This window comes from Ptychodera flava, chromosome 14 (genome assembly GCF_041260155.1).
Source record: "Ptychodera flava strain L36383 chromosome 14, AS_Pfla_20210202, whole genome shotgun sequence".
NCBI lineage: Eukaryota > Metazoa > Hemichordata > Enteropneusta > Ptychoderidae > Ptychodera > Ptychodera flava.
The window spans coordinates 23,391,802-23,414,616 of NC_091941.1; the positions used below are offsets into that span (position 1 = coordinate 23,391,802).

At 37.0% G+C, this 22,815-nt stretch overlaps 1 protein-coding gene and 1 pseudogene across 1 annotated transcript; one reads left to right on the forward strand and one right to left on the reverse strand.

Moving 5' to 3' along the window:
• Positions 1-3,894: 3,894 nt before the first annotated feature.
• On the reverse strand, positions 3,895-15,241 carry LOC139149822 (retinol dehydrogenase 12-like; annotated as a pseudogene).
• Positions 15,159-22,815, forward strand: LOC139149823 (retinol dehydrogenase 13-like). The gene is made up of 7 exons (XM_070721816.1): positions 15,159-15,284; positions 16,725-16,843; positions 17,277-17,432; positions 17,977-18,081; positions 19,622-19,831; positions 21,395-21,590; positions 21,958-22,815. Exons 1-7 carry the CDS (start codon positions 15,223-15,225, stop codon positions 22,055-22,057), a joined length of 948 nt encoding a protein of 315 aa, XP_070577917.1. The 5' UTR covers positions 15,159-15,222; the 3' UTR covers positions 22,058-22,815.

Consider the following 22,815-nt stretch of genomic DNA (forward strand, 5'->3'; position numbering starts at 1 on the left):
ATTTTACTAAGTCACATCCCATCCAATTCTGTAGGACTTTGTCGCTGAGGATTCTAAGAGAATATTCCTGAAGAATATTTTGTGAATGATAACTTTCACTTTCATCATAAGGTCAAAGTACTGACATGCAATGATACCCAAATAAGGAAACACCACAAACCGACCGACAAACACGGTGGCTATCATTGATAATGTGATGTCAGCCATGCTTTCCATACACTACAGATCTTCAATCTATACGGAACATACCTTTCCTGCAAAAAAGCAAAAGAAAGAAAAAACAGGATTAACAAATTTTAAGATGTGATATTCTTTGGGGTAGAGTACTTAAAAAACTGTTATGCAAACTATGGAATAAGATTAAAATGCATGATTGTTGGTCAAGTTGAAACTTGTTGCATAATTTACTAATTCTACTATTTCATGTGTTTGCATTCTACATTCATACGATTTATATGACTCATTTTCTAATCGCTGTATGTGATGTGTAAACCCTGGTTTTCCCCGATACACAGACACTGTACGTCAGGGAAAACCATGGGTAACATCACTCACAGTGCATCATATCACTGCATGGAGGTAGGAGACAACTCAATGACCACTGCAGCACAGTATACAGGTTAAATACGAAGAACAAAAACTAAAACTATGCAAATTAAGAAGTTTAAAAACATCAACACAGCTACAACCTTCCGATCTGCTGCACATCAGCCCCTACACAGTACTGCAGCTATTTTCACTTTTGACTTGTTGTACCGTGTCATTCATAGTTTCAGTAACGAGGTCGTCACACACATGTAACCCGCCGCCCATGTACAAGAACAATACCAACAAAAATAATTTCGGGTAACGTGTCCACATACGCATATTAATAATGATTTAATTGATCATTCATAGCACAGTCATAACACTGAGGCCACTACGTTTCGATACGCCCATACAACTCTCTAACCGTTGTACTGTCGGCTGTGGCGAAGTCCGAGATGAGGGTACAACACGAGAAATCATCTCTGCAAACATAGAACCCCTATTGTGGTAAACGTTTTCACCGCAAAAGAATGCCTGTATGGCTACGCTACTTACCTACTCCGAATTCTCCGATGACTAAAATTTTGTATAAATGCTCATGTACGTTCCCTGCGCTCCTGGACGACATCGCATTCGGAGAAGCCATGTTTTCAAATCTGTATCATGTGACGACTGATCAGGTGACCCGTGACCCGAACTTTACGGCAAGCCTCGCTTTGAACTTTTTGGCCGTAAAAAAGTTGTGGATTGTTTTCGGGGAAAATAAGTTACAGACTCTGAAGAACTACAAAGCCATCAGTGTAGTAAAATGTCAATGTTACCAAGGTCATATATTTACAATAATAAGTTATAACAATAAAATCCCGGCAAACATATGGTAGGACCTCTCATCAGATAGGTAGTTCAGTACAGTGAAGTTCAAGATTCACCCTAAAAATTATGGCAAAACACCTTTTTTCATAGTCAAAATATCTTTCATAGTTCCCTGTGATGTAAGAAACTAATATTATTTAGATTATGTAAATGCGAAGAGAAGATGCAATACTTAAAAAGGGATAGAAATCAGGCACATCTCGACATCTGAGTTTTAATCAAATTGAAAGCATAGTACAAAACATTAGACTGAGAATCAACATTTACACGCACCACCCCCCCCCCCACCACCCTTCTCCTAGGAGCATCCATGAGTCACCATGCCAGTTTAGCCAAAACTTGTTATTGACACCTAGATTGCTATATCTTTTGCATTATATTTACCCCAAAAATACCATCCAATACTGTCCAATCTTTGGAGAGATGTTTCACATTCCTGTAATCAAACCATAAATTCACATGCATCCATGTACATTTGAAGCAGCCATATTTACATAATATAAATAATTTTCGAGTTGCAACTAGAAAATTATTAAGTTGTTAGTTGTGTGTTTGTCACCAATGTTTGAAAAACGTTCTGTGATCACACTTCAGTGAACATTTTTACACAGGTTGTATTTGATTTAAAACTATCTGGTCAAAGAAAAATCATGGTATGACCTGACTCTTACACTTTTATAGCTCAGTAATACTTAGGGACCGTTCAGTTTTTACGGCCGGGGGTGGGGGGGCCGTCAAAATCCAGGGGGGGTCATCATAATTTTGGAATCCGCAAAGGGGGGGGGGGGGTCATCGCTTTTTCACTGGTAGGAAAGGGGGGGTCACCACATATTCAAAAACATAATACCAACAATAAAGTTCACTTTCTGCCATGGCCATGATCGACCCACTTTACCGCCTTCGGCGGCCCACTACCATAAATATACATTATGTATTACCCATCACCCTCTTAACGGGCAGACGCCTTTGGCGGCCAACGTACTCCAATTAGGTTTACTTCATGCGATGGCCATGATCGACTCTCTTTACTGGCGGGCCGCCTGCTGCGGCCCACTACAATAAATTGACTTAATGTAATACCCATTGGCAATCTTAATGGCTGCACCCCTTGAGCAGCCCTGTCCAGTAAAGTTTACTTTATGCAATAGCCATGATCGACCCTCTTTACCGGCGGGCCACCTTTGGTGCCCCACTAGAATAAAGTTGACTTTACGTAATGGCCCATGACCCTCTTAACCGGAGGGCTGCCTTTGGCGAACCACTCCAATAAAGTTTACTTTATATAATGTCCATGGACATAAGCTGTCTATGGAAATGAAGTTAAAATTGCCTTGCAGTCGTCATAATTAACAGACGTTTCAATGGATGTGGCTGAGAAGTTTGTGCACTGGCATCTCTGCTACACGAATAAAGTGCGCCGCGTACCGTAGTTCAAATCCAAACCATGCGGGTAAATTTGACATATGGGTTTTGGTTATTTTTCAGCCGGGGGGGGGGGTCATCAAATTTTTTCGTCTGACAAAGGGGGGGGGGTCATCTTTTTTTCACGAAAAATGCAGGGGGGGTCTATATTTTTTTGGACACCGGCGACAAGATTTTGCCCCCCCCCCCCCCAGGCCGTAAAAAACTGAACGCTCCCTTACATTTGAAATCACGTTCAAGTGAATCCATTTGACGACAAAGTCCTATATAAATTGTCAGATGGATCTTCTTTAATTTGTACTATTATTCACATAATCATCATACTGTTATTACTGTCCAACTTGAGGAAAAATGGCATTTAATTGACACCTTTGCTGTCCTTTAATGTCCTGCATTTTTGTCTGACCCTCTATAGTTATCTAATTGACCATTTGAAAGTTCTCTATTTAATGTGCAATCCGTCAAAATAACTTGCCATACCGGGCATCTTTCACCTCATTACAAATATAACTTTCTCAACAATGGTAAATGCTCTCTGAAACCAAAACTTCGTACTTATTTGCAACAATAAAGCATGCTTTAGTCTGAGAAATATCTAAACTATGTTGTCATAAAATGATACCATTGCTTACTTGTCTCCTCTGTTTTGTTTTCTCTCAAAGGCAAAAAAAAAATGTTGATCTCACAGCAAGGCCTTGTAAATTGTTCACAAAGAAAGTTGTAGAAGATGAACACCACTATCTTTCAGTGCATCCAGTGTATTCAGATTTTAGAAACCAATATCTAACAGAAGAATTCTCATTGAAGCCAAACTTCTGTAAATTTGTGAAACTAAGTATGTGAGCACAGTAACTTAAAAAACTTTTGTCTTTTGCATTTTTCTAAATAAAGCTTTTGAGCACAAACAACAGCTGTTATACAGTTGGTTAAAAGATGATATAATAGCTCTGATGGACATTTCCATGCTTGTATGTATGTATGTATGTATGTATGTATGTATGTATGTACGTACGTACGTACGTACGTACGTATGTATGTACGTATGTATGTATGTGCATGTGTGTGTGTATGTATGTATGTGTGTGTGTATGTATGTATGTATGTATGTATGTATTTATGTTTATGTTTATTCTAAACACTTACATATTTGTCACACCTCACTTCATGTAATCCTCACTTACATATGAGCCGGAGATCTTGAAATGCAATAAAGTGAATTTGAACTTCTCAAAAATGTCTCATTTAGGGTATATTAGCATATAGAAATTTATAGAGAGACTGTGATGTTGGCAGCAATTTCATGAGACTGAGCAGAAACTCTACTGATGTTAGCCATCAATGAACATTCAACACTGAATATAAATGAAATGTACATTTCCAACAGGGCTGAATTATATAATGTGGGGACCATTGTTGCATCCCATCTCATGGACAAAGATTGTGAAGAAAGTTGAGATTAAAGAGAAAAAAAAGGGCCGCACATTATGTCAATAGATAATGTCATTTATTACAACTGCAAACATACATACAGGTTATATAAGTGTTTGTGGTGCAATTAAAGAAGTTTAAGATGTTCATTATTTGGAAGAATTTTCTGGCTCTGTAACGTTGACTATGTCTAAAAAAACTTAATGATCTTCAGAGATTTGAGGTACACTGTTGATCTTGTAAAGAGAATATAGTCATTCTGTTTTCTTGTGTGTAATTCAACTGTCAATTCTAGTGGTTATACACCCATATGAAAAACACGATTCAGTGCAACATATTAGACTGCTGCTGCCCTTCTCACCTTGCAGCTGAGGTCATGGTCAATCGTTACTAAAAGAACAACGTGACTGCAAACCTGGATTAAACATAAGTAATAACATACCGGGTTGTGCTACTATAAAATCTATTCAGAAAACTATTCTGCCATCTTTTGAGATCAAGAAATGACACAGTTAACCAGAGAACAGCTGTCAGCATGCTGCAAGCTCTTCTCACTGGTTTTCATCTTTTACATCCACCATCTTACAACTGATGTCCCATAGTCTCCTGGCAACATCATCATCTTTTGCCCCAGCTGAAGGTTCCAGTGGAGCGCAGTCACTGCAACAAAAGAATGTGACACCAATAATTTTGGATGTGAATTTATTCTTGCCTGTAATACTCATCATTCTAGCCCTTTCACTGACAAACAATTCTCTGGCATGTCCAGCTTTTGTCTACACAAAATGCAGAGGCACAGAATAACATGATATCAAATTCAATAATTTAAGAGGGCAGTCACAGTAACTTTTTTCAGTTAAGCAATCAATGTTTTAATCTAAAATGATTCGTTCTAAATTCATAATACCTGAAATAAAGCCCTGAAACACCATCAAGTTCCTCCGCCACAGCACAGTGGACTGATGTTTGTGCACAATCCGCATTAGTCTTGCAAAATATCCACAGTAAAGGGGTCACAAGGAAGTTCAGTACTTTGGCCATTGGAATATGTCTACCTAGGTCTGTATTTATGGATACACCTGGGTGAAGGCAATTCACAGTCACATTCGTACCTGGAAAAATATCATCATAGAAAGTATGCCACAGACTGAAAATGAGAATGAGTCAGTGGGCTGACTATCCTAACTTCCAACCTTCCAACTAACCAAAGAATCTTATGCGATGGCAATTTTATTACTTTGATTACTGCTGTAGTAAAAGTAGACACAACTTTACAATTACAAACATCTGGACAGTGACTATTTATAGTCTGTTTGCTGCACTAAATTTGCCAAGGTGTGACTCAAACTTTTCAAGAATTACAAAAAATGTATTGTACACAGATATGTATTTACAGCACCAGGTAAAAATTAATTTTCTTTAAATTTTATTGCAGTCAGGATTGAGATGTATTCACAATTTTGGTAATATACCAGTTCAAGTGATAAATGTGCATCATGCACAACAATTTGCGACAAGGAGTACATAGCAGAGACAGTAAAGAATAGCTTGTACTGTCTGTGGTACTGGGTATCAACATTGTTTGGAAAAAAAATAGATGATCGAATAATCAACAAATAGATGATCAATAGGACACAAATAATCAACAAATAGACTGTTTGTTGTAACTTCAATCTATCATGTCAGTAGTGAAATTAGACAGGTGCAGCCATGCTCTTCGCGAAGAACATGGCTTTTTCTGTGCGTCGTAGCCTAGCACTTGCAAATACCTGCCAATTGCTTGCTGAGTTGTCTTGTGAACAGAATATTTGCAAGCTTGCTGTGAGAGTAAGCCACGCGACGGTTGTACTCTCTTTCACTATTCAGGTTCTCAAAGTCAATCTTGCCATATTCATGAAGCCGAGCCGACACAACCACGATTCGGCTTGGAGCAGACTTCTTCAGTAAATCCAGTAACAAGACAGTCAACAGAAAGTGACCTATGGACATACAACAAAAATATGTTAAGAGATAGACCCCCCGGAGCTTTGGAATGGGTGATCAAAAATTAAAAACATGATATGTACAGTGAAAATTTTGGAAGAAAAAGCTAAATTGCCAGGCTTTTGGAAAAAATATCCACACAATTATAAACCTAGAACAGATTAGGTGTGTGAGAAAAAGTATGCATGTTCTGTAGGCTCTGGAAAAAATATGTCAAATTTTGTTTTTTTCTTACCAAGATGGTTGACTCCGAAGTGCATTTCAAAGCCTTCCTTAGTTTTTGAGAAAGGATGATAAAAGACAGCAGCATTGTTGACTAATATGTTAAGATGACTTTCTTCTGAAAAGACAGTATGGAAAGCAAGCATCAGTTCATTGAGAGGCGCAGTCAGTGTCTGCCTAAACCAGCTATTTCACCTTATAATTTTCGGTATTGATGTTGAACGCTCTCAATGGTAAACTTTCTGATAGCCTAGAAAGAAATGAAGCATTACGTTTCAATTAATTTTCAAGAGAAGACAATAAAGAAGATTTTGAGTCATGTGTGGCAAGTTTTTTTTAATACATACCAGTGAAACAAAAAACCACAAATTTTAACAATTTGCAAAGAAAATCTTCGAAACTTGCGTGTCAAGAATGGTGCAATTTCTTCATCACTTGTAATGATGATATTGCCAATCAAAATGTGAGACAACATCAAAATCATGACTGTGTTTGTAGATCTGCTGTATTATTTTAACTCAAGAAGATACACAACCTCGATAAATAGTGATTGTCAGACAGCTTGCAATTAATATCCTTACCCTCTTGAATTTCTTTGACAAATGCCCTCACTGACTGCAGTGATGCAAGGTCAAGTTTCTTCACGACTAGATCAGCATCTGCAACATGTTGTCTGATCTCTTTGCATGCCTTTTCTCCTTTGGTGAGATCTCTGCAGGCAAGTATCACATGGCCACCTGGTGTAGTAATTCAAGAGCAAACAAACAACAAACAAACAAATACCCATCAAACCTGAATCTATCTTGTCTGTGGATATCAGTTTGAAATGCTAGTAAACATAAAGGGTACAAAGTAAAGCTGAATAAGCTGGATCAGTTTTACCTTCTTCCTTACTTCTGTTTGTAAGTATAGTTTCTTGTTCTACGGTACTCTCAAAATCACGGCAAAATGAGTATCATTCTAGTTGTTAACATATCACATATTTGTGTACGGTGTATATGTTGATGTTGACAACAGAATTTTAATCTGGACAAGAATTTATTTGTGATGCCTGGTGTTGGCAAGGATAACATGAAAGATGCATTAAGGGGAAAAGCAAGAGAAGATGGACCTGTTTCCAAGAGTAAAAATTATTAAAATAGTATGAAAAGTTACAGATATTGTCCCTTTATGGATTAAGTGCTGAGTCACATCTTAGGAATGACGAAAATGCTGGTTTGAATATTGAGAAAGTACATGAAGTAATTAATGAGTAGCATTTTATGAATATTTGTTTTCTCATTATCGTCATCCACATGAAAATTTGATGCAGCATTTCCCAGTAACTTTATCTTTCAATTACTTATCACTACGGCCCTGAAGCCAAAAAATGATCTTTTAGAGATAATGGCATCATGAAAAACAAGTACCTTGTATCGCTATGTTATATCCATTGGTATCATGTAAAATGATATGAAGGTCACTTGAATCAAAGATTCTGCAAAGTCCCTCAGTGCATCAACCTCATTATAAACATAGACAGTAGAGTGAAGTGCAGGACAGTATGTTATAATAAATATGTATTCCTTACCCCTCCTTGCCAGCTCCTAGCTTGGCTGTTTCTTTGCCAATCCCTGTGTTTGCTCCTGTTGTGATAACAGTCTTCCCACCAAGCCTTGCTTTGCTTTTGCACACACCACCTCTGAAATAATTTCTACAAAGAGAATTTATGTATTTCTTCTAATAATAAGATAAACAAGTCATTGACAATGACATAGTCCCCACTTGTAATAGGAGTATTGGTCTTGAGGGGGCAGGGAAACGAGGTCATTAAGAAGTATCACTAAAGTGTATATGTTCAGATCTATGGACACATAGGTCTATGTCATTGTTCCCAATTTGAAACAAGAGGCATGTCTAAGTTATGGTTCTAAATCGGGAAAAAAGATCAAACCTCTAGCTGTATTGGCCAGCCAAGAAATACATATGTGCATGATAAATGAGGTACAAGATGTGACATCTTAAAGTCTATTATCCTATCAAAATTGAAGCGTAACGAACTTGTGATTACTGAGTTATGCGTATATATGCATATTCAAGGTCAAAGGTCATCAAGGTCACGTGACGTTTTGAAAAAAAAACATTGTATTGCTAATTAATCCATATATGCCAAAATTCAGACCTCTAGCTCTATTGGCTTGCCCACAATTATATATGGGCATAATTAATGAGGTAAAGCATGTGTTGTCATAAGGTCTCCCATCCTACTAAATATAAAGGACATAGCACTTGTGGTTACTTATTTATTGACATAATCGTGTATTTTAGGTAAAAGGTTATCGAGGTCACATGACATTTTGTCAAAAAATTTCTATCCTATAGTCTATCCCTATATACTAAAAATCATACATTTACCTCTATTGGCATGTTCAAAATTAGATATGCACATAATAAATGAGGTACAATATGTGGCGTCATAAGGTGTCCCATCATACCAAATATGAAGGGTGTAGCACTTGTGGTTACTGAGTTATGGACAAATATGTATATTTGGGGTCAAAGGTCACCGAGGTCACGTGACATTTTGTCAAAAAAATTGTATTGCTAAGTTATCCCTACATACCAAAAATCAGACCTCTAGCTCTATTGGCTCGCTCAAAATTAGATATGTGCATAATTAATGAGGAACAATATGTGGCGTCATAAGGTGTCCCATCATACCAAATATGAAGGGTGTAGCACTTGTGGTTACTGAGTTATGGACAAATATGTATATTTGAGGTCAAAGGTCACCAAGGTCACACGACATTTTGTCAAAAAAATTGTATTGCTAAGTTATCCCTTTATACCAAAAATCAGACCTCTAGCTCTATTCGCTCACTCAAAATTAGATATGTGCATAATTAATGACGTACAATATGTGGTGTCATAAGGTGTCCCATCATACCAAATATGAAGGGTGTAGCATTTGTGGTTACTGAGTTTTGGACAAATATGTATATTTGAGGTCAAAGGTCACCAAGGTCACGTGACATTTTGTCAAAAAAATTGTATTGCTAAGTTATCCCTTTATACCAAAAATCAGACCTCTAGCTCTATTGGCTCACTCAAAATTAGATATGTGCATAATTAATGAGGTACAATATGTGGTGTCATAAGGTGTCCCATCATACCAAATATGAAGGGTGTAGCATTTGTGGTTACTGAGTTTTGGACAAATATGTATATTTGAGGTCAAAGGTCATTGAGGTCACATTACATTTTTTCAAAATAATTGTATTGCTAGGTTATCCCTATATACCAAAAATCAGACCTCTAGCTCTTTTGGCTCGCTCAAAATTACATATGTGCATAATTAATGAGGTACAATATGTGGCGTCATAAGGTGTCCCATCATACCAAATATGAAGAGTGTAGCACTTGTGGTTACTGAGTTATGCACAAATATGTATATTTGAGGTCAAAGGTCATTGAGATCACTTGACATTTTGTCATAAAAATTGTATTGCTAAGTTATCCCTACATACCAAAAATCAGACCTCTGGCTCTATTGGTTCGCTCAAAATTAGATATGCACATAATTAATGAGGTACAATATGTGGTGTCATAAGGTGTCACATCATACCAAATATGAAGGGTGTAGCATTAGTGATTACTGAGTTATGGACAAATATGTATATTTGAGGTTAAAGGTCACCAAGGTCACGTGACATTTTGTCAAAAAAATTGTTTTGCTAAGTTATCCATATATACCAAAATTCAGACCTCTAGCTCTATTGGCTCGCTCAAAATTAGATATGCACATAATTAATGAGGTACAATATGTGGCGTCATAGGGTGTCCCATCATACCATATATGAAAGGTTTACCACTTGTGGTTACTGAGTTATGGACAAATATGTATATTCGAGGTCAAAGGTCACCAAGGTCACATGACATTTTGTCAAAGTGTCTGAGATATCTGCGTGAACGGATGGACTCACGGACTGACATGACCCAATCTATGAGCCCCCTGGACTTTATCTGTGGGGACTAAAAACTGTGTCACTGCATCCTTTTTGCAATATGAATACGATGAGAAACTAAATTTTTATTTATCTTGGCCTTATACATGGGAGCCTATGTACTGCCTTATACATGGGAGTCTATGGACTGCCTTATACATGGGAGTCTATGGACTTCCTTATACATGGGAGTCTATGGACTGCCTTATACATGGGAGTCTATGGACTGCCTTATACATGGGAGTCTATGGTCTGCCTTATACATGGGAGTCTATGGACTGCCTTATACACGGGAGTCTATGGTCTGCCTTATACATGGGAGTCTATGGAGGTGAAAACTAAAAAGTCCTCTACCACGGCCAAATTTGATCGCATTGTGAAACAAATCGACGTGCATCTGTTTGAGGTATGGTACTATCCTTGTACCAAGTTTGAACGAAATCGCTCCAGGCGTCTCTGAGATATCTGCGTGAACGGACGGACGCACGGACGGACGCACGGACGCACGGAGGCACGGACATGACCAAACCTATAAGTCCCCCCGGACGACTAAAAAATGTTTACATCTAATTCTACCCAAAGATGCATTGGCAGTTATTTTTTCTTCATAGTATGTTATACATGGAACAATGATCTGCTTGATTTAAGTAAGTTTTGTAAAACACTATTTGTATTTGGTTGGATAAAAAAGGAACTTAACTAAATTTTCTCATGCAAAGCCAAAATCAACAATAAGTGTTCTTAACTTTTGTCTCACTACAAAGAACTGTTGGGAGAGTTTAGACCAAACATCGTTGGAATATTACACTGACAATTGTCTTGAATTTTGTCATTAAAAAGTTCATCCACTACACCTTGAAATCATTTTGGTGAACTGCTTTGTCAAAACCCATCTTTACTAAATTTCCTGTACTCAGGACAAGAGTCTTCCAGGGACAGATTTCTGACGTCAGTCAAATAGGATTTCATCTGTAAATTAACAACACTTCTATGCATTGCCAAAAGATTCTGATTGCCTGTTGTTTGATTTCTTGTACTGGACCGGTTTTCCATCATCTGTTCCTGCAGTTTTGTCAGACCATATGGCTGTGCAATACTGCATCTACTCATTCTTAGCTAAGACATGCTGTTAGGAAAGAAAAAGAGTAAATTGATAATAGCGTTGCTTACTTCATGAGGTAGACTAATCCCAGCAAACCAACTGAGATAGAAACTACTACTGGAAGTTCAAGTCCTCCACTCATGATTTTCCTTGAAAAATAAAAAAAATATGAGTAATGAATATCAAAGTCACTGGGATGTACGGTATGCCATATAAACAGAGAAATAATATTTGCAAGGGCTTAAATTTCTGAGAAATAAGAAAATCAACGTCATGAAGCATTTAATTTATGAAAAAAAGAGAGGAATATATATACATGTAAAATAGAGTAAATGTACGTTTTCTCTTGTTAGGGACGGATTATTAGATCTTGGGAGGGGGTGGTCATAATGAAATTGTGAAATTTTTTTACAATTGTAAATTTCTTTAAAAAAAAATTTTCCAAATGAGAAAAGCTGTGCTAATTTTTTTTTTCGAGTACATTTTCAGATTTATAATTTTTTTTAGTTCGACGCTGTCTGAGGATACAATGTACATCCATATCACTAGCGCAAATAAGATTGCGTGCTGTAACCCCAACATACATATGGCCTAGTGATTTATATTGCTGATAGATTTTGCGAAATGTTGCAGATCATCTGTTGACAACCTGAGAAGCTGTTTGCAAAATATAGTGAAATTTGCATATTTGTGTTTTTGGGACAATTTTTGCCCTTTTTTTGATCCAAACATCTATTTCTCTGTAGCAGCTTGTCCAAATTGATTGGATATGTATAGATGTGGTGAAATTTCAATATTTGTCTTTATTAAGGCAATTTATGCCATTTATGGTCAAAAAATCTGTATTCTTTGAAAGGGCTTGTCCAATTTCTTTGAAACTTGCTACACAAGTCCCTTAAGATTTGTTAAAACCATGCACTGTTTTTGTGGTGGAAAAATTCTTCAGATAATTGTCATTCAGCATTTGCTACACACAAACGACTAGTCATGCAGATTTATTCAGTGTTTGCTATAGAGAAACAGTGTTTTCCCAAGGATTTATTTACAAGAGGGCGAAGACGTGGTGCGATAAGCGGTCGGGGGGAGGTCAGGAGAGGGGTGTCCCCCCTCCTGCCATTGGAGCTTTTGAAAAACAGAGATTAAAATTGTGTTATTTGGTGGCACTTGGGGAGTATTTTTTCAGATTTCTTTCGTATAAAAAACTCAAAGGAAAAGAAATCTGAGACAGTGTTCCATAACTTTTATTCCAGTTCACTGATTTCAATGAAGATTACATTTTTTGAAAACGAAAACATAGCGGCGACAGACATACATTTATCTTGTTCACCCATTCTTGCATTCATCATTGCAATAAAATGCTGTGAAAAAAATGAATCTGATGTGACCTGCATCTGTTCACCTTGATCTTAAAAGGCAAATATAACTTTCTGTCTTGACAACCACACCATAGTTTCAATGTTTTACTTAGTGTACCTGCTTGGTTTGTACGCAGGAAACAAGCAGAAAACAGGCTCTATAATTTTATAATTTTCAAGTGATCAGAATACAAAAGTCCTGAAAAGATAAGATGATCACAACTTCCAGTATAAGGGATACAGTCACTCTAAATGTATACAATAAAATTAAAAATGTGCCTGAAAGGATGTACTAAAAATACAGAAAGCTGCTTCCTGTCGGTAAAATCTTTAAAAAATTCAAGATTTTAAAGATTTTTGCAGATTTTGCAGATTTTTTTTTACACATTTGTCTTCTTATTTATTTTTTCTTTATTTTGCAAACTAGTTTGAAGATTTTTTTTTCCTAACTTTCTGCTCTGAAAATTTTTTTTTTCTGTTTTTGACCACCCCCTATCTAATGGTCCATCCCTTATGCTATTTTTCAAATAAATAAAATTAAATATCACCTTTCACTTGTCTGGTGTAGCCTATGATGTATTCAAAAAGTGGATAAAAATAATCTGATTTGAAAAGGATGAGTGTAACGACATGCTTTACCACATTCCAAGCAGCGGCAATGCTATAAGAAAGTTTTAGCCACTACCATGACTTGCAGAAGATGCTAGAATGATGTGATTCTATACTTTAACCACCGAGGCCTGGCCCAAAGCCCATTGAAGTATCATTTTTGATTGTGGACCTGTTAACAGGTAATCAGGGTTACCATTACAGCAATCTTGTATCCTGAACAAGCGGCCCACTTGCATATGATAATTGAACCAACAATTATGTTGGTATTCAACATCAAAGATATACACAAAAAAATATTCACAGCTTGAAACTATTGGAAAACATTATTGCAGACCTAAGTTTTCCCACCCTAAAAGCACTTCTAAGTTATTGTTCATCTTATTGTAATTTTGAACTTTGTTGTTCAAAGAGCAAGAATGTCACTAACCTTTTCAATGTAACCAGTTTTCCAGCTCCTAAAAACAAAATGAAGAAATGAATATAAATACCTTAGAGGGTGTGACCCAGCTTGAACCATGCATATCAAATATCAGAATATTTATAAATATTTGCTGCAAACCTCTAGTGAAGGGACACCTTACAGATATTTGAGGAGGCCTCTCAGAATACATGCATTTGTTTTCTTTTCACGTTTTTGTTAGGAGTTACTGGTACAGCATGAAAACTTTATTTTCTTCATATCATGTTAAATTTGTTTTTTTCAATAGTAGAAAGGCACAAGTTTTTGGCGTTAGGCATATCTTTCCCTGTTTCTCACGACCACCTCCCAAGATTGTTGGCAGGTCCCTGATATTGTCACTGCAGAGTGGTCTACCATGGTAGACTGGAGAAAAGTAAGGCTGTATCCCCAGACTCTAAGGCTATGTTCTCAAACACCTCTGCAGGGGTGGCAGATTCAAGAAAATGTTCTCTGATTTACAACCTCCCTTCGACAAATGTTTAAATACCCCCTTTCAAACTCATAAAATTTTGAAGCTCCCCCCCCCCCCCCCAAATAAACATTAAACCTTTGGTCAACAGAGGCGGTCACAGGTTGCACATTTCAATTTTGCACAGGCAAAAATCTTGTCGTCTTTTCTTGTAAAAAAAGCCAAACTGATCACTGGAATAAATTTGCATTAAGGGGAAGTCACTTAGTTTCCAAAGGAAACTACGTGACTTCCCTTTACCTGCTGGTAAAATTGTACATGATGCAAAATATATTCAGCATGGTTTTTCAATTCTCTTTTTTATTGAAAATGGTTGGTAAAGAGAATAAAAAGGCGGCAAACTTGGGGTATCCCCTTTCAGACTGCCCACAATATGTACCATCAATGTTTTTTCAACCCCCCCCCCCCTTTACGTGTTAACGAACGCAGCCTAAGCTTATGGGTCCCCACCATTTCACAATGGTGGGGAAAATGTTACGGTGCAAGTTTTTATAACAGTCCTTCGGTCATCTATGGCTAATAATAATATATTCAAGAGGACTGATCGGAATTAAAACAAAAATTAGTTTATCTCCAACGATATTACTGTAATATGGGGTTACAGTGACACGGACAATGAAACTCCGCCAACTGTCCAGTATCCTCATGAAGGGAGTAGCGTACCTACCTTCAACAGTGAATCGATCGGCTCGAAACTGTGCATATGTGTTGCGTAATGTAACACGCAACCAAGGTGGGAGCACTATCTCGCTCATCGATCAAGGGACCGTCACCACAGAATCAAAATGGCCTACGCAGCGCCTGTTGCCGCCGGTGTAGGAGCAGTTGGGGGGATGTACTACCTCAGGTGAGACAAGTGAATATTATGTCAGGCCATGAAGATGGGGCACACTAATGAGAGTTGCATGTATTCGTTAATTGGTCTTTACGTTCTACCCCGCAGTGCTCTTCTGCAGAGTCTGCACGTACGTCACTCACAGTCACAGTGTCACTGTCAGCACAGTCCCTCAGAGTTAACGGTCAGTACACGGTGCGCTCATGCTGGATTCGCTGAATATCTCCCTCTAATAGCAAGATTAGCCATGATTGATGAATAGCTTGCTTTCGGCCCGACTTGGCCGCCTGATTCGAGCCATTATAATAATAATAATAATAATATTTTTATTGCTTGCTTGTAAATATAGGATTTACATCACATTTGTGGCAATAAAAGTGTGATACAAAAATAAGTTAAAATTTTCTTCAATAAAGATAATTGATTAAAGCACTGCTAAGGAATAGGCTATTGTAAGCATGGCTGTCATTGGTCAAGAGTAACGAGAGCAGTGATTGCACTAAAGTTATTTTCCAATTCACTAAATTTTCTAAACCTCACATTATTTTACAGCATAGTCCCTTAGAGGGAAAACGATCGTCACTCTTTCAATCACTTTGACATTATCACGTTTTGGGTGTGTGTTCCTTGAGTTGAAGTGGAGCCAGAGTTGTTCATTTTTAAATGATATTTTTATCTAATCATAATCTATTTCTAGCATACTTAGGCATGCATGTCTTATGGCCACAATTTGATTTTCAGCGTGACAGGCAAAAGATGCACATGTAAGGGGCATTGCCAAGAAAAAGGTCAGGTTTAAAACTGTGCCAAAGACACAGTACAATATGTTTGGGCTAATGTGCAAACATCTCTTATTGGCTGAAACCTATTGTTCGTATTTGATTTTTTTTCCGAACAGCCAATCAGGTTGAGAATATCCCAAGTTTTAGACTCTGTACATAATGACATTCTATTATCACACTGTACAGTGATGAACAGTTAACCTATAAAATGTCATCTAGCTGCATGTTCAGGATTATCTCCTCATATGAATATTCCCCTTTTTGTAATATAATGTCAAGTTTTCAGATCTTGCGAATTAAAAAACAATTACAAAATGTGAAAAATAGAAACTTGTTCCACTACATCGTTTTTGTAACAGACATACGGAATGAGAAAGGAACAAATAATATTTTAGCTTGGGACTTAGGTACTCCTTATTTTCACTCAAGTTCAGCTTGCAAACACAGTGTGTGTATGTGTACTGCACATACATTGTCATTTATGTAATCTCAAAATTTCACATCCTATTAAATGTTAGTTGTGTTGAACTTGATAATTCATATGTTGGAGATGGCAGACTAGAGACATCTTATGAATTTCACTTTTGGCCGAAGACAAATTTTACTGTCGGTGGTACATTCAAGTCAGACAATTTAGTAACATTCAAATGTTTGGTTGTTTTGTTTTCAGGAAATATTTCAAAGGTGGTGTGTGCACAAGCAAAGCAAGACTTGACGGGAAGACTGTGATCATTACTGGATCAAACACGGGAATTGGAAAAGAAACTGCAAAGGATCTGGCAGCAAGAGGTATTGGCATAGTTTTTATCCCACTGGTTCATTTAAGTTTATAAAATTGAAAATACATGTATTTATATATAGTTTTCCTGTTGATAAATATTTACATTCAGTATGGTGCGTGCAGCTTCCTCATCTTGTTATTTTCTCAAAATGACAAATATGCAAATTATGGGAACAAAAATACCCCCAATGCAGACATTCTGGCTTGCAACTGCTGGTACAACAAATATGAAATTTACTCATCCGACTAGTGATACAACCATGTCCTAGATCTTGTGAAATTTAACCTGTTATGAATGTACTCCCGTACACTTAATGGTACAAACAATGAGAAAAATAGAGATCGTTTAGAAACCACTGACAAACAAAGTCAGATTCTTTTGCAATGGTTTTACCGTAACTTGATCAGATTTCTCTCAACAAAGTGCTCAATACACTGCAGGTGCCCGGGTTATACTGGCCTGTCGGGATCTGGAGAAAGCAAGCAAGGCTGCAGAAGAGGTCAAACTGAGTTCAAAGAACGAGAACGTTGTTGTGAAGAAACTGGATCTATCATCCCTGCAATCAGTGCGGGATTTTGCCAAGGAGATACAGACAGGTATTTTCACACATTAAAAGCAATTTGTAAAGTTGTGAATGTTAAAATTGTGGTGATTAGTTAACCATACATTTCTTTCTGAGAAAAAAAACTAGGCAGATGTGTTGGTTGTCACTTTTCCAAACATGTAGAATACCTACAATTATTGTCATTTTCACTACAGTGAGAATGACTGAATTGTTAATTTTAGTTGCTTCAAAAGTTAATGTTTTAATAGCACAAATATAGAAAACTGAAACAATGAAACAAATTTTCACCCACACACCAGATAAATGGTTAGATTTAAAAAAAAAAACCAGAAATTTACAAATCCTATTTGGAAAGATAAACATTGTCTGCATTTGTTATGTCTGCATCCCCATGCACTTAGGGCAGCAACTTTTGGAACAACATACAAAACCCAATTACAATTTGTGAAAACATTTAAATCAACTCCGGCATTCTATACAGCTGAAAATGACCGTAACTGCATACAAAATGCATCGTCATGATAAGCAAAGACACACCCACTCCCTTTCCTGAAAGTGACTTATTTTCTCTGCAGAAGAATCTAGACTTGACATTCTCATCAATAATGCTGGTGTGATGGCCTGTCCCCATATGAAGACACAGGATGGATATGAACTTCAACTTGGTGTAAATCATCTTGGTAAGCAATATTCAGGCACAATTCTTCTGCTTTGAGTCAAGGACGAAGTATCTATTCAGTGTAGGTAATAGTAAGGTTGGATATAAAAAAGTGACAATTTTCCAAATCATCCACACATTAAAATTTAATTTGGTTAGGTCAGTCGGACGTGCAACACCAAAGGAAATATTTTTGGGGTAGCATATTTAGCATATATTGGGATAGCACATTTAAATTAGGTTTGTGTAGTTCTAAATTTTTCGTCTGATTTACACAGACATCTTGAATGAATGTTAGCTTAGTGCAAACTATCAGTGTCCGAAAGTGCTCAACTAAATTTAGCTAAATTTAAGTCACAGTCAGAACATTGAAACAGGTTAAAAGGAGTGGTTGACAAACTATTACTGCTAACCTGTGTTAGAACATGGATTAAGAAAGCAATAACAAAATTTTGGTATTTATATCAGGAATATGATGAAATATCCTCCCTGGAATATATGTTAGTGAAGATTCAGCCGCTCTGACAACATAATTAGACAAAATTGTAAACCTATTTGTATGCTGCAGCCAGGCTTTATTTGACTCTCACATAATGACATAATGGGCAACTCCAATCAACTATTATTGAAGTAATGTAGTTGATTTTAATCTTTACGGCCCTGATACGGCTTTTGCGGCCCGAGGTCGTACGGCGCGGAAGGGCCCGAGCGTGCGAGGGCTCTTACGCCGTACGACCAAGGGCCGCAAAAGCCGTATCAGGGCCGTAAAGGTTTTATCATATACCGTATGAAATGGTAAATATGTAGTTTACACAATATTGAACATTGTTTGGGAGATCAAAATGCGTGCGATATCAAAAATCCATCGCCATTTGTGTCAGTTTTTCAGAAATACGATGGCCGCTCCCGTCGCGGATTGACATACATAATGACGTCATTTGTTTACCTGCAGAATTCTAGAACACGCAAAGCAACATTCGTACTGTACATGACCAACAGAGATCAAGGCTGAAATCGAGGTGTTAGAAGGACAAAAGCGTGTTGTCAGTTTCTGGTAATTTATACTGAACAGGCACGCACTTAGTATACACAGGATTTCACCAGAATTTAGAAATAAAAGCCAATGTTACCTGTGCGGCTCCACTGTCGCCACGCGCAACTACGATCTGAGCGAGCAGACGTTTTCCTAATCTCACGCTGGCTTTGTGTACGATTGGAACGTTGGCGGATAGCAACGCGCGTAGTAACCAGAATCGAAATAGTTCAGAAATGCACGTGATTGCCCATATTTGGGCACCGGGCCAGGGCGTGATACGTAAAAAAAATGCACGGATCTGAGGGCTTTTTCTCCCATAGCTTTACACAGGCACGTGAATGTAGGTATATGATAATGAGGTTTTCAAGACAAAAATACTTTGTACTGCTATTTTTAACTTTCAAACACAGCCCTTTGATTATTATTGTCAGTCCATTGACAAGAAAAGTTCAGGCAACCTACATCGGAGGATGAATTTATCTCTCTCTCTCTCGCTCTCTCTCTCTCTCTCTGGCTGAATATCAAGGTCACTTCCTGCTGACCAACTTGTTGCTTGATCTGTTGAAGAAGTCTTCGCCAAGCAGAATAATCAATGTGTCTTCAAAGGCACACGAAAATGGCAAAATCAATTTTGATGACATCAACAGTGAAAAAGGTTACTCCAAATTTTCTGCCTACAGTCAGAGCAAACTCGCAAATGTGTTGTTCACTAGAGAGTTGAGCAGAAAACTGGAAGGTAAGCCACACCAGATTCTGTCTTCAGTCTGTGTTTTTGGTCATGAACTAGGTGTAATGAAATTCTCAATCAAGGAAACCAATAATAAAGTACATGTACACTACAACCAATCATCTAGTACACGTATGTGTGGTTCAAGTATAATGCCAATTTCACTCTGTGTTTGATGCTGAGCCTTTTTGACTTCTGATTATCATTTATAAATATTGCAAAAGAAGCTATAGGGGCAATAGCTCTCCAATGTCCATTGTCTGTCTGTTCGTCTGTTAGTCACACTGTCCTTCACTCAGGTTTTTGGAAATGGTGGCACGAATCAGCTTCAAATTTGTATTGTTCATGTATTTTGGGTCACGGATTCAAAATCTCAACGTAATCGCTCCAAAACTATGTGAATGTGTTCAATATAAACAGAAATGATGACAAAAAATTTAAATGCAAAATACTACCAAACCTAGACTTTTTAAAATTTTGTAAATTTATCACATGGGGTTGCAGATCCAAGTTTGTTAAAGCCAAGTTTGTCACATGAATAAATGAACAAAAATGATCCTTAAATGCTAAGAAATAGTAAAAATGGTCAAAAATTGTAAACTCACAAATTACTTGCCCTAGGAATGTCAGACTTAGTAGAAATGTTCCTACTTTGAGTCTAATTTAAAGATATTCAAGAGTTACAAAAGATGTCTGTTACAACAAAGTCAAGGGAATGACATATGGAAATGAACAAAACAGATAGTCAAACAGTACTTACTTAGTCTTATAAACTAATTAATGACCCTGCTACTATCACTGACAGAATATTGTAATAGCAGAACTTTCCAAGTGTTGTGAAAAGTTCAAATTTCAGGAGTTCCTCTTTAATATTTGTGGCATTTTCACATGTTTAACTGAAAGCATGCTGCTATTTTAGGTAGTATGCACCTCGAAAGTGTAAAACTAAACCTTTTGCTCAAACTTTCCTCAAGGAATCTTTCAACCACGGTCCCTCCACAAACGCGTGTTAAATGAATGAAAATCGGGGGTCACCATGCAAATTTTGGTAATAGAGAAACATTAAATATAAACCCAAGATTTTCAGATATCTGGAATTTGAAATGGTCGGCATCCCTGTGTTAACTCTATGGAAAAAAAATTTAATTTTCAAATTAGAAAAAACTAAGCTGGTAAAAAGTTTGCATACACCAAGAGCTTTAAAATGAACCCCCACAAGTGGTAGATTAGAAAAGAATTGTAAAAGTTTGAGAGTCCGAATATCTTTCCCTGAGGAGCGTTCTGAAGCTCATTATGTTTGTTGATTAAATGTTCTGAGAGTTACTTTATCTATTGTGGAAAACAATAAAAAAAGCATGATTAGTGTAATCAAGAAGTATAAGCAAACTCAAAATGTATAACATGTATCCATAGTAACTAGCCATCAGAACACTTTATTCATTGCCACTGAAGACCCCTTGACTATTTCTTTGGCCAGCCAATTCTTTGTGTTTTAACATCATAAAGTGCTGTCGTTGGCTCTTCTTCATAAACATGATTCTTACATTGTTGCTGTAACTGTATCTCCATCAGGTACCGGAGTGACAGTGAATTCATTACATCCAGGAGTTGTGAAGACAGAACTGGGCCGTCATTTTGGCAAACTTGCTCTCTTCGCCATGAATGTTATGGCGTACATAGTTCTGAAAGACCCAGTAGATGGAGCTCAGACTTCCATTCATTGTGCTGTAGATGAAGGTCTGAAAGATGTAACTGGCTTGTATTTCAGGTAAACCAACATAAGAGTGCACTTAATCCTTAAAATAATCCTTCTGACCGTAGGTTATTTCTTTGAAAATTCTTGTGCATGTATATTTGTATTTGTTGAATGTTTTCATGAAAGGAATACAAAGGTTATTGTTTTCACAGTCTGCATTGATTCTGAATGTGAGATATATGACCCAGGCCCCTCCACTTTTTTTCTGGAAACAAACTTACTCTGGAATTTCAGTTTGAAGGAATCATTCTAAAATGAGCCCAACCACATATATTTACCAGGACAGATTCTGTCTCATACCGTACTGTAACTTTATTTTTCATGTCAAAATAACAGGTTTTCTAAACTTGTGCCCCATATGTTTTCTTTTTATCTACAGTGACTGCGTGCCCAAGGAACCGACACTTCCAGCGAAGAGTGATGAAATTGCAGAGAGGCTTTGGAAAGTCAGTGCAGAACTGGTTGGGTTAGAAGAATAAAATCCTAACTGAGGACATTTCAAATTTCCTTCCCTAGATGATTGTGCATTGATTCATTTACAACAGTGTTTTTTGGGGTTTTTTTTCGTTTATGGCACTATGGTACCCATATCATTGTTTGGTGTCTGCATGTGTAAAAGATTTGAGAAGCTTGTGTGTGAAGAAAATTTGTAGTGGATGATACAGACTTTTAAAGCAGTAATTGGCCTTTAGTTAATAGGACAATCTTATACAACTTGATATGGGATTGAGTAAGATTATATTATTATCAAGGAGATACACATGTATTGTCATTTAATAATGTATTTAATGTGGAAGATACATTAATTCTGGGTAATGAAGTAGCACCAATAGTAGTACCGTCATACTGAATTTAATAATACAGAACAGGACTTCATAGAATTAGTTGACACACTGCCCATTTTTTTTTATTTCATGTAGGGAAATCATGGTATGAATGATCTGATATAAAAATTTTGGAAAGCTAATACATCAGTTTCAACTACTTTTAAACATATTTAAAACAAGACTTAAGTAATTTCTCACATTGCAATATAACCAAGTGTATGAAAGAGCAAAAGTGGTGTACAGTTAGTGTTTATATGAAGTGCTTATACAAAGGTTTCCATTCCACTTGAATTTCAAGTAAACTTGCCCTGTTGGCAGTAAATGTACTATGATGGGGTTTTGAAAGAGGTTTACAGTTATATAGTCAGGAAATTGCATCCTCTGTTAAATAAATGATGTTGATATTTTTA

Coding starts and splice junctions, on each gene's coding strand:
- LOC139149823 (XM_070721816.1), top strand. CDS start 15,223: ATGGCCTACGCAGCGCCTGTTGCCGCCGGTGTAGGAGCAGTTGGGGGG. Junction 16,844..17,276: donor AAAGGATCTGGCAGCAAGAG/GTATTGGCATAG, acceptor AATACACTGCAG/GTGCCCGGGTTATACTGGCC. Junction 17,433..17,976: donor TGCCAAGGAGATACAGACAG/GTATTTTCACAC, acceptor TTTTCTCTGCAG/AAGAATCTAGACTTGACATT.